Consider the following 12,872-nt stretch of genomic DNA (forward strand, 5'->3'; position numbering starts at 1 on the left):
CTATAAGTAGGCCTTAATTTGCCTCATCTGGAACACACAAAAAATCTTCTTCTTCTATTCTTTTTCTTGCTTTCTACTTCTCTGAGAAATATTATCTGTTGTTCCAACTTTCTATCACGAGTGCACGTGTTAGAGTGTTATATTAATAAAGATTGCATCACGATTGTACCGTAATTATGCTTTCAAGACAGTAGATTTATCACAGCACAACATTTATCATTTATTTTTCTTTAACTGTGATACTATTAACTTAAAAAATTTTATCCCCGAAAATAACAAGAAAATTTCATTCAAAATAAAGAAGAAACACAGATAAAGGATTTTAGTCACCAAATCTTCTAAAATTTTACACAAAAGATAAAAAAAACTCTTTCTTAAAACACCACCAAACACTTATACTAGAAATGGAACAATTGAAAAACCAAAACACTTAAAATTCTTGTCATTCAAATTCACAAATCAGAGATAAATGCAAGTATTGGAATCAATTCAAAAAGAGCACAATCTATGTTGTACTTAAATTTTAAGTTCTATTTAGGTAAAGTGGTTCAGGGGTTTAAGAAAAAAATAATTTTTTTTGTAACAAAATTGCATAAAAAATTGAAATTATATTTGTTTAATAGTTATTTAAATCGAATTAGGAGAAAAGAAAGAGCAAAAATAATCTAAATTTTTGTGTTTCAATCTCAATTTAACATATAAAATAAAGAGAGGACAGAATAGAAAAAGAAAGTGATCATTACCCTATTTACTAGACTGGTTCTCTTTTATTAAGGTTTTTTATCTTGCAAAAGAGAACAACTACGGTGACGGCCAAAAATATACTTTTAGTTTTATAGAATAAGAGTTTAGAACTTGTAATTTTATACTTTATACAATTTTCAAAATGATTCTAAAATTGAAAAAACTAATCTATTTAATTTCATATTCAAGTTTTCGTAAAAAAGTGACGGTGAGGGCACATGCAATACATGTGTCCATCAGTTGTCTGAGCAACTAAAGTAACGGTCACGCACGCTACATGTGTCATCGTTATCTATTTTTTTTTTTTATAAAAACTTGAATATGAAACTAAATATGTCGAGTTTTTTTATTTTAGAGCCATTTTAAAAATTTCAATTTTGGGACCGTGTTAAAAGTTTCATAAAGTAGATAATTAACCCCCATTCTTTTGGATTAAAGTATAATTTCTCCTTAAAGTGGGATACATGTGATCTTTGGCTAATATAAAGGTTAGTCATATTAAATGTTAGTAAAACATAGATTGTAGATGTCTAACTGCTAAATGCTAATTGTAAAGGTTAAAATTTGTAACTATTAAAACAAATATAACAAGTATATAATATGTAGGACTAACCCAAACTGATTCTAAGATAGATTAAAGGGTTAACCTTAAAAAAAAATGTGTCAGCACTCAAATATTAAGTTAGTAATTTTTTTTAATAAGGAATCAAAATCGTTCATTTGAAATTTGGAGATCCTACAACTGTTCGTAACCCACTGAGAAAATTAGGATATCCGCATCCTAAAAATCAAAACCCAACTATGACCTACTAAAGGCACGGACCCCATCCAGGTCAACTTCGGCCTACAAAAGGAGTTCCAAGCTACTCCGATACCTAAATATGGTGAATACACATGCGAAGGATACGTCATAGCTGATATTAGAAATACCAGCACGAATTGCAGAAGAGAAGGCCCACCTAGCTGGACCCAATAACCACCTCTTCTTAAATAGACGCCCACCTCCCTACTAACATGGAGACATTTTTCTCGCAATAAAAAACATGTCTAATATGGCGTACAAGTGAATTACTACTCTCCCATGATACAAAACTTGTCCTACAATCCCGGTGGACATAGATTGAGTCCAACTAATCTCTAAATTCTCTCATCCATCTCCTATAAACAGGAGATCAAATGGGTAGAAAAAAGTAGCTTATTTATATCATACTAACATGCTCTTGAGATACTTCTCAACGCTTTTCAACACAACTTGCCCGAATTCTCCATGCTTCTTTGCCTACTCGACTTGGGACATATTTGTTATATTTTTATTTAATTCTTATTTGAACTTATTATTACCTCGAATATTAGAATGTTAATGTAGTTCCTTCAAGTTATTTTCATCTATCGTAGGATTCATAGTAGGATCCTTTGATCTTTAACAAATTATCAATATATGATTAAAAAAAACTTGAAAATATTTTGCTTTTCCTCATTCTTTGAGTTTTTTTCAAAGAGATAACAACATTTTCAAGTTTATTTTAAAACTATATGCTAAATATTATTTGAAAAAATAACCAATGTACTCCTCTTTTTTGTGTTTGGTTTTAACGAGCCACCATCATTGCACACCTTTTTTATGTGAATATAATAAATAATATTTTACACTTTAATATATATTATAAATAAGATAAAATATATAAAGCAATACATCACATCTTACCAAAAAAAAAAAGAAAAAAAAATTGAGTTAGGAATATTATCGACACAATAAACAAATTGGTGTCGCGATGTCACAAACCGTCATTTATGAGTGAAAACAAAACTTCTTTTTTTTTATATATATATTAGTATATATAAACATTTACAAAGATATGCACCTCACATGAAATGTCAATTGTATTGATCAGTTTACTGATTTTTCACAATTTTTTCGATTCTCACTTATTGTTTTTGTTCTCATTTTCATTTATATCGAACAAGACTCCCGACTAATTCCCAAATAAATAAATCGAACCGAGCCATGAAATCCCATTTTGAAAATCATGTTGGCATGAAAAAATTTCACGGATATGCAAATTTCAAAACTCAAACTGCATGAACTTTAAGTGATTATGAAAAAATATTTTTTTATACAGCATCTATCAAAAATATTAAATAGATTTTCTTTTTAATAAGTTAAAATTTTAAATAAAGTGATCATTCATATTACTCACATCCTAGATAAAGATGCTCATAGGTCAAACTATCATGGACATTTGTAAATCAGACATGAACAAGTGCACAATGGACACATACTGATATATCAAAATATTGTAGTTAATTCAAAAAGAGTACATTCTATATTGCACTTAAAACTTAATTTCTATTTCACCTTTAAGTAAGCTAATTCAGAGTTTAAAAAAACTATTTCTTTTTTTAACAAAATGTACCTTAAAACAAATTCTATTTACGAAAACAGTTATTTCAATTGAGTTAAAAAATAGAAAAGGCAAATGATTTAGGTTTTTTTTCTTCCAACCTCAATTTAACGTATCATAAGTTAGGTATGAACTTCACATCTTTAGATTATAGGCACGGATCTAATTTTATGGGATTGGATCGGTTCAACTGCACGTTACATCAACCGCATTCCACATGAGTAGAAAACATAGTTGCCACTTGTTGGAACCAACTCAACCCTCAATCTTGAATTTCTTGTTGGTCTTGTTACACGTGTTTTCAGATCAATATATCATTTGAGGTGGATAGTAAGTTTTTTTGATAAATGTAAATTTCATTAAGTAAAAAATTCAGTACAATACAACAAGGAATGCCTACGTGGTCACCTCGACAGACCAAGGGATCCGCCATAAACGATAAAGTGCACAAGTACTAATTGAAGAAGGTAAGTCTATACTCAATATATGTTGTCGCATATCTTCAATAATCAGCTTTCCTAAGGAAGTTGTATCACGAGCCCCACCATCAAATCGTCGGAGATGGTGGATATTAAATTTGTCAGTGGGTCACGAGTGGACGTGGATCGACTCTAAAACATTAATAGGGGTCAGCTGAGCCAGATATTTAGATTTTAGGCATTCAATCTTGTATGTCTTGACTTCATAATTTTGTCACAAATATACCTGGGCTTTTCCAATCATTCCGGCCTGATAATGACGTGGGATTTAAGAATTTTACACCTTATGTATTGATATTAATAGAGATGTCACAAAAAGAAAAATAGAGCGATAGTATCCTATATATTTATTAAAATTATTACCTTTTACAAAGTTGTTTGTCTTGCAAAAGAGAATAGTTAAGGTAGTATAATGTGGCCTCTTGTTGATATAAAGACAAGTCATATATATGTTAGAAAAACATAGATTTCCCATGTGTAACTAATAATTATTAAAAATAAAAATGTGTAGCTAATAAAACAAATATATTAAACATAAGAAAATGTAGGATTAAATCAAGCTTTGGGCCCATCTAAATCCACCCTATTCATGAGCCCAACTTGTTTCTTCCATTAAGTATAATATCATTGCCTATTTTTGGATTACTTTTTAGGTGAATTTCAAAATTCTCCGAGGGAAAAAACAATAGAGAAGATGTTTGGTTTCTGTAATTTGTTACTTTGAATAAATTACATTTTTTGGGAAATTCTACACTCCATAAAAAGTGTTAGTGTAATATCTTTGGAGGGTGTTTATGTAAGCTTTGTCTTTAAATAGGAGTGTAGTTGTAATTGCAACTATAACATTAAGAGGTACATTTATAATTTTATAAAAATCAGAAGGTGTTTGTATTTTGAGGATATCAATGTAATTTACCCACATATTGATGCAGCTTGGAATTCGTCCACACCTTATTGTGTATGTTATTGTTTGTTCTAACTTTAATTATGAACTTCACGATTTTTTATTGGTAAGGCCTCTTGCTAGGGAGAATGCAGCTCAATTGGTGCTCCATTGTGCAAAGTATTATTCACTCTGATTTCATACATACGTCACTTAAAAAAGTTCCTGCTAGGGTAAAAAGGCCTTGTAACTTATCAGTTATTTAAACTCTTCATTTGCAATCGTTATGGAACACATGCATATCCTTAATTATTATGTATAAATAAGGGTAAAATTTGATATAATTTCAAATACCCTCTTATTATTTGTAAACTTGCCAATAGCCTCTAATATAACGACTGTCTAACAATTAGCACAATTAGATTTTCATCCATTTTTTTATAGTAAATTGATCAAAATGCCCTTGTGGATTAAGAATTATAATTTTATTTTTTTATGGATCAAGTGATCAACATTTTCATAATTTTTAAAAAAAATTCATCCATCCTGTCCGATGTTTTTATAATTCTTTTATTTTTTGAAAAAAATAAAAAATATAGTAAGGTTAAAATTGAAAATTTTATACCTCTATTACATAATTTCATCAAATATATGGGAGGTATTTATAATTTTTAGATATTAATGGTCATAATTATATCAATTCTCAAGAGATATCGCTGTAATATGCTCCACAAATCAATTACTTCATCATACTTTGAAGTAATAATATGACAATAATATAAAAAAGCAATCAAGTCGCTTTGGCCGAGTGGTTAAGGCGTGTGCCTGCTAAGTACATGGGGTTTCCCCGCGAGAGTTCGAATCTCTCAGGCGACGATCTTCATTATCTTTTTCAATTTATCTTCTTTTATTTAATATTGTATTGAAGGAAAATATATTTTAGTTAAAAGGACTTATTACTCTTCATGGAACTGGGACTGCGACTCAAAGCAGACCTCCCCCATATAAAACCGGGTCAGGTGGAGCCGGGCGGCCCTACTTTTGACGCGGCAACTTGGTCCGGTCTTTCCTGGTGTCCTCAAGTCCCAATTATTCTACCGCCAATATCATAATCAGACAGACGTGGGCGTGGAACCTTCATCAACCTCTCCTTCCCATTGCTCCACACAACTTGGAATCAAATCCCTACCTCAATTTTGTGGATGCTTCTTCCCCATATATACCTCCACACCCTTTTTTCAAAAAATAAAAATAAAAATCATATTATTATTAAAAATAAAAATTTCTTATTCAAATTAAATTTGATATTATCGAAATAAAAATACAACAAATATATAATTATATGTGTTATATAATTGGTCATTCTATTTGATATGTATTGAGTTACATAATAGATGTATTGTATTTATATGTGAATGATTCAAATTTGGTTGAACTTGATTTGTTCGTGCAGTTTTCCTGTAAAGGTGATGTAGAACAAGAGGTGAACGTGTTAGAAAGCGTTTGGATAGGTAGAAGTCGACATATAGTGCCATGGTATGTGGTTTGACAGTGAAACTTTAAACGACCATAACCTTGATCCAAGTAGAATTACTAGACGATTTACCTATCGTTTCGATCATCTTTAAGAAGAGAATCCAACCCCTCACCGCTGCTGTCTTTAGGGGCCACCGATGGTTGAGGAATTCGATCATTCGACTACCGTCCAGGCAATACTTTAGATTTTTTTATTTATCAGTCGACTTTAATTATTTTTTCTATTTTTTATAGTTATCAGTTGGGCTTGAAATTTTTCCAAATTATTGCAAGGGGTTTGGGTTATATGTGAACCAAATTCGTGGATTTTTGAAATAGTCCAAAATTTAACTTATTTCAGGCCTGTTGTACCTATATTATGACCTTTTCTTTTAAGTAGCTGCAAACTCCATTAAAAGAGCCACTCAACAATAAAATATTTTACTTCAATTTCGACTTTTTAAAAATATTAAAAATATGTTCTCGTTATTTTTCAATTTCTATTGCTTTCGCTCCATTAAAACTATATGCTTAGTCCCTTATTCACATTATAAAATTCAAAATTTGACCCATAGTTCCAAGAAAGCTTGACTTGACCCTTTTTCCAACTTGCCTATTAATTGTCCTTTTGGCTAGGTCAAGTGATATGGTATAGACTTCCATTACCATGACAATTGATGTCCAAATTTTTCAAGAGGTGATTCCAAGTCAAGGGTATTCTCGTCAATTCATATAAGATAAAATTAGCAACATCACGATAAATTGATGAATATTCTATATATAATTGCATGTTTTGAATTTATAGAATAAACTGTAATTATATAATCATCGCTTCTATAAAAGAAAAAGATAAATTTATATGATTTATGTATTATTATACATTGATCGTTCGTTGCAACATCTCTGGCCCTAGACCATATTTGCATTATAAATACATAAATTAAGTTTTTCATAAGTAACGTCAAATGATATTTTAAAAGGTTATTAAAAGACCAAATTATTACAAGATTGGGTATTCTTGATTCTAACTCTTCTTTAAATCGGAGGACGCTAATTATGCCCAATATCGCTGCCATATTAATTTAAAAGTATATATATATATATATATATATTTAAAAATGATGTTAGTTTTGAAATTTAATTATAATTTATACTTATTTAATCGATTATAAAATTGTATATTCAAACACTATAATCATTTTTTCAAAATTAATTATCTCATAAATGAATTATGCAATCGAACTAAACTCGACATTAATATGTATTACTATTGTATTTGTTGTATAATGCATTAGAATTGTTCATAAAATTTAAGTTAGAAAAGATTAATTAGAAAAGCTATGTACTGCTTTTAAGTTCCAAGTACTGTAAGTGAATTATTTCAATGAATTAATTTTCAAGCACTATTGAATCATGTACGTAGTGAATTATATTTTTTGAAAAATATAAATTACTTAATTTAAAATATAATGATTGATGTGATTAACTCTTTCTCTTTATTTTATACATTAATATGTATTACTATTGTATTTGTTGTATAATGCATTAGAATTGTTCATAAAATTTAAGTTAGAAAAGATTAATTAGAAAAGCTATGTACTGCTTTTAAGTTCCAAGTACTGTAAGTGAATTATTTCAATGAATTAATTTTCAAGCACTATTGAATCATGTACGTAGTGAATTATATTTTTTGAAAAATATAAATTACTTAATTTGGAATATAATGATTGATGTGATTAACTCTTTCTCTTTATTTTATATTAAAAATAAATAAGTTAAAATTATACTAGAGTAATTTTAGTATATGAGAAGAATAAAAATTAAACAAGAATAAAAATATTCATCAAAATAAGTATTTTGTGCATTTATTCTAAATTCTTCAATTTAAATAAAATAAAAACTACTACCTATTATCAACGACATAGTAGTTTTTCTGATAATTTGGTTATTTTTTTTCTCAAAAATTATGTACTAGAAGAAAAAAAGAAAAGAATTTGAGAAAAATTATATAGATGAGTAATACAATAAATAAAAATAAAATATATATTATTCCCTCTTTTTGGTCTTAAACGTTCATATTTTTCATTCAATTTTGCATGAAAAGGAAACTGGACTCCGGAGGGGTTTCAAATAAATTTAATTTTATTTTCCTTCCAACTATTCTTCGTAACCAAATACTAAAATTTTTCTTCTACATTCATTTTTACTTCTAGTTTTTACCCCAACAAACCCTTAGTATCTATATTTTACATCCATTTTTGCGGTGAAATTAACTAAAATTCCCTTAATAGATTATGAATTATAATTTCACTTTTTTTTAAAAAAAAAAGATTGTAGACTAACTTGTCAATTTTTCAAAAATTTTCATACATCTGTTCGAACTTTTTATAATTTTTTATTTTCTTTTTAAAAAATAATACGGAAGTAATAAAGCGGACAATTATAAACATTCATCCAAAAATTATATAATTTCATCAACTATAAAAATTATCAATAATTTTTTAAACATCGAGGAGTATCCGTAATTACATAAAACTATTGCAAAATTACCCTTAAATTTATGCTACATGCATTGTGTGAAATATGTGGTATATTTTTCTTTAAGTATTAGTATAATAATAATTTTCAAAGAATAACATAAAACACAGTATTTGTTACTGTTTAAGACTAATTAATAAGATTTACATTCACATAATGATCAAAATTGTTGTTGCCGTTGTTGTTATTGTTCGTCATCATCATCGTCTAGAAATCCTTGAACAATTTGCGAACTTGTTCCAATGTGACGAAGAGCACAATTGTGAATGGTCCCTGCCTTGATATGGTGGGAATGAATCCCTTGTAAAGCGCCATTGGCCCCTCTGCCTTAATCGTCTTCATCGCGCAGTCCACCGCCCCACTGTACGGCGCCGCCATCCCCGCCTCCACCTTCATGTTCATCACTCTTGTCTTGATCACGTCCACTGGGTTCGACGCCACCGCCGCCACGAACCCCGCTGCGAAGCTGGCCGTGACGTGGGTCCCCAGTCCGTCCTTCATCAGATCCCTCTCCAGAATCATCTCCTTGAACTGGTCGTAGGACGCCAGCTGCGACGCCGTCACCAGCATCGCTCGGTTCACCGTGAGGGACGATCCGCGCCAGAGACTGCCGATCCCCTCGTTCTTGCTCATCTGAGTAATTGCGTCCACCACGCTCTTGTAGTTGCGGCGCTGAGCCGGGGGGAGACGGCCGTCGGCCTGCATCCGGACCATCGCCACGTCCGCAGGATTCCCCACGGCGGCGCCAACGCCTCCGGCAATGAGTCCCGCAGTAATTTTTCTCATTAACGACATGTTATTTGTGTTGGGATCCGTCCATTTCGTCTTGAGGATGTCGTAGAGACCCATTCTGGTGGTGGAGTAGAGGGTCTGGCGGAGGACGGTGGCGGAGACGCCAGAGAAGAGGGCAGCGGCGCCATCCTGCTGGATGATCCGTAGCCCAACAGAGACGGGCCCGACGCGGGGAGGAGGGAGGTGGATGTGGTGGGAGGCGGCGGTGTGGAAGGCGAGAGCAGGGCGGAGAGATTGAACAGCAGGCTCGCCCTGAAGCTGCATCCGGACCTTGATTAAATCAAGGGGGTGGGTACTGCAGCCGGCAACAATGGAAGCAACGCCTCCTTCAACAAATCCCTTCAAACCCATGTCTGGAAAGAATGGGAAAATTGAATTCCTTCTGAGCGTAAAGATTAATGAAGAAACAAAAACCCGATTCCTTTCCCAACTCAAAGAATGGAAAAATCTGAAGAACACTATAAACAAAGTGAAAAATTGATAAGCAAGAAGAAGAGCAGTTGGAAGTAGAGTTGATCTTCACTGGAGGGCTAAGCAGAAAAGCAGTGAGGAAATGATGAGTGAATCAGAGTACTTGAGATGGAATTTATAGGATGGGAGTGGTAGGAAAAAGGGAGGAAATTGTTTTACACACAGTACACACACTTACCCATAGAAAGCAGAGAGCAAAAATTAGTATTACATTGGGAATCAGTCTCGAGTCTTTGACTCCAACTATTACGCGGCCTACTTGCTGATTTTTTCTAAATTTTGATCATTTAGGCCAACATGTGGACTTTATTGGGTCACCCATAATTAATAATATATAGTCCACGGATATTTCAAAAAATTATTTGATATAATGTCGGACGTGTATTTAACATAGATATGGATATGGACGCAGCTCAATCACGTTCCTGTCACGACGTCTGTGTGTCCAAAAATATAAAATAACAAAAAAATTGCATTAGGCGTGCCTGACACGTTTTGGACACGTTTAAAAGAAAATTTATATTTTCAAAAAGTTTTGATTTGTCTTTAAAATAAAATAGAGTTATGGGCTTAATAAAATATAAAAACAAAAATTAGTTCACTTCTCTCACACTAAAAGTTTTGAGATGAAATTAGTAAAAATTTGAGAGATGATCAATGATGATTTAACTAATACGGATGATTAAAATTTTTTCATTGTGTATTTTCTGAAATAAATTGATTATATTTATATTTTAGCCATATTTGATTAAGAATATAGATATAAAGCATGTTTTTTTATATTTATTTATATATATTTCATATTGCATATTTTAATTTAATGAGAAATAGAGAATATATATATATATATAATAAAAGAAATATATTATACGTAGTCGTGTCAGTTTCATATCATATTCTAATTTTTTTTAAAACAAAATTGTTATTGTGTTCGTGTTGTATTGGATTTGCGTCGCCATGTCCGTGTCTATACATCATAGTTAATTTTAGTTTTTCAAAATTGTTTTTTCCCAAAATTTTTATGTAGTTATGAAAAAAAAAATCATTGTATGAAGAATAAAAGTGAAATACTAATATATTATAAAAATATTTTTATCTCTTACGGTTTCTAAGCTATTCTATACCATGAACCTAAGTATGTATTCTTCTTTTCGCTTTAGACAATGATTGGAATCAAGCTTTTTTTATTTACTCTCATTAAACATTTTTTTTTCCACATTTTTAATAACTTTAATATTTTTTATTTTTAATAACTATGACCCTAGCCTCGATTCGGGTTTGGAGCCTCACGGGTCTACCCCAGAAAATTCAATTAATCTTTTTCTTCAATTAATCAATATATTTTTAAAAAGTTAAAATATTATTTATAAATTTCACATTAATTTGAATCGAAGGTCGAGGTCTCTTCAAGGTGCCTATATAAAATTTGGAACATGAGAAAAGACAATACCATTAGACTCGATGGAAGGTCCCTAGTTAAGTGAGCTTGAGATCAAGATCGAATAGAGTATTTGAATGTTATCATAAACAAAATATAGTAAGTATATTTATAAGGTCAAATGCGCCCACTAATTAATTGGTCCACACAGTATAATCTCCAGTCGGGAGCGATCACAAGATCTACGGCCCTTTCTTCGAGTTCATTGGAATGGGTCGGGTCGGGGAACCCAACCTGATGGAGGGGAAGGCGGACCTTTATACATGTGAGGTATTTCATCCCCTAACAAGGGGATATTCCCCTATCACTAATAAATTATTATTATGTGTTAAGTTATTTCATAAATATATACAATAAATAAAAGTAATTTTTTTTCAAAAAAAAAAAAACTAAATTAGATATATTTATAAATAATATTTGAGGCAAGTCTGCGACGAGTGTTGAACCAGACCTGAGATCCGCTCCAAGCCTAGCTGGTTCCATATAAAATAAAAATCAAGTCGCGATAATTCACATCTAAAATGGGGGCCTAGCTTTGCCCTCCCATTTGCCATCTCTATACGCTAAAAGAGAATTATTATTTACCACAATATTAATGGTTATGATAAAAAAAAATAATAGCAAATAACTATTATTAATCATAATTACATAAAATTGATGCAAAAAACTAGTCTTTCTATCATAATAAAATTATTTATCACAGCTAATAGTCATGATAAAAATATTTATAATGGCAAATATTTTAGCAACACCGGCAAAAATCACAGCCACAATTATTGCATGGTCATAATCAATAACTATTTGCTACGACTATTTATTATTAATTATGACAATTAATCATGATTAAATATTATATTTATTGCAGTGATACCCATGCTAGTTCATAAATATATCGATGCTTATGAAGCACCAAACATTCTTAGCATACTCGATCCGTTTTCCTAAACTGTGAAAGTAAGAATTATAACGTCTTATTATTTTTTTTATGGAACTAAGAATTAAAAAGATTATTAACATGTTTGATTTCGTTGGTATTTTGTATAGTGTACTAATTAATGAAGTAGCTTAAATACTTGTTGACTTGATCTCAACTGCCAACTTATACCATCAACACCCAAATTGAAATCAAGTTGTACCATAAATGCAGTCACCAACATTTTGGTCCTGTTATTATATAACAATTTGCCACACTTGGTGCAACTTGAATTGTGAACTTGTTTTTTTGTCTTGGGATAATGTATTTATAAATTTGATGGGACCAAATACGTCAGGATTTTTATCTATAGAATTAAAAACGTTACGGTATTTATTCTAAAGGCGAAACGTGCTAAGTCAGTAAATTATAGGATAAAAAATATAATACATTTTATTATATGGGACTAAAAGTGTAATTTTTTCTAGCTTGAAAAATGGTGTTAATTGCAAAATTAATCCCATATTATAGAGCACTTCACATGTTTAGTCCCATTGTTTTGGAAATAGTCAAATTTAGTCCCATATTTTAATATTTTCTTTTACAAAACTAGTCACACTGTTAAAAATTATGACAAAAAAAGCAAAAATACGTTAGTGTCATTGGTTTGATAGAGGGTAGACTGGCAGGTTTTGTA

At 31.0% G+C, this 12,872-nt stretch overlaps 1 protein-coding gene and 1 non-coding gene across 2 annotated transcripts in view; one reads left to right on the forward strand and one right to left on the reverse strand.

Annotated features, from left to right (window-relative positions):
* TRNAS-GCU lies at positions 5,303–5,384 on the forward strand. The gene has a single exon. It is a non-coding gene; the product is annotated as a tRNA-Ser (tRNA).
* The window catches only part of LOC105178260 (mitochondrial uncoupling protein 5-like), a 14,386-nt gene continuing 10,109 nt past the window's right edge, over positions 8,596–12,872 (reverse strand). The window contains exon 2 of the mRNA XM_011101704.2: positions 8,596–9,704. Within this exon, the coding sequence (XP_011100006.1) occupies positions 8,769–9,704 (936 nt within the window). The 3' untranslated portion in view covers positions 8,596–8,768. The remainder of the gene's footprint in view (positions 9,705–12,872) is intronic.

This window comes from Sesamum indicum, linkage group LG15, assembly GCF_000512975.1.
Source record: "Sesamum indicum cultivar Zhongzhi No. 13 linkage group LG15, S_indicum_v1.0, whole genome shotgun sequence".
In the NCBI taxonomy this organism is placed as follows: domain Eukaryota; kingdom Viridiplantae; phylum Streptophyta; class Magnoliopsida; order Lamiales; family Pedaliaceae; genus Sesamum; species Sesamum indicum.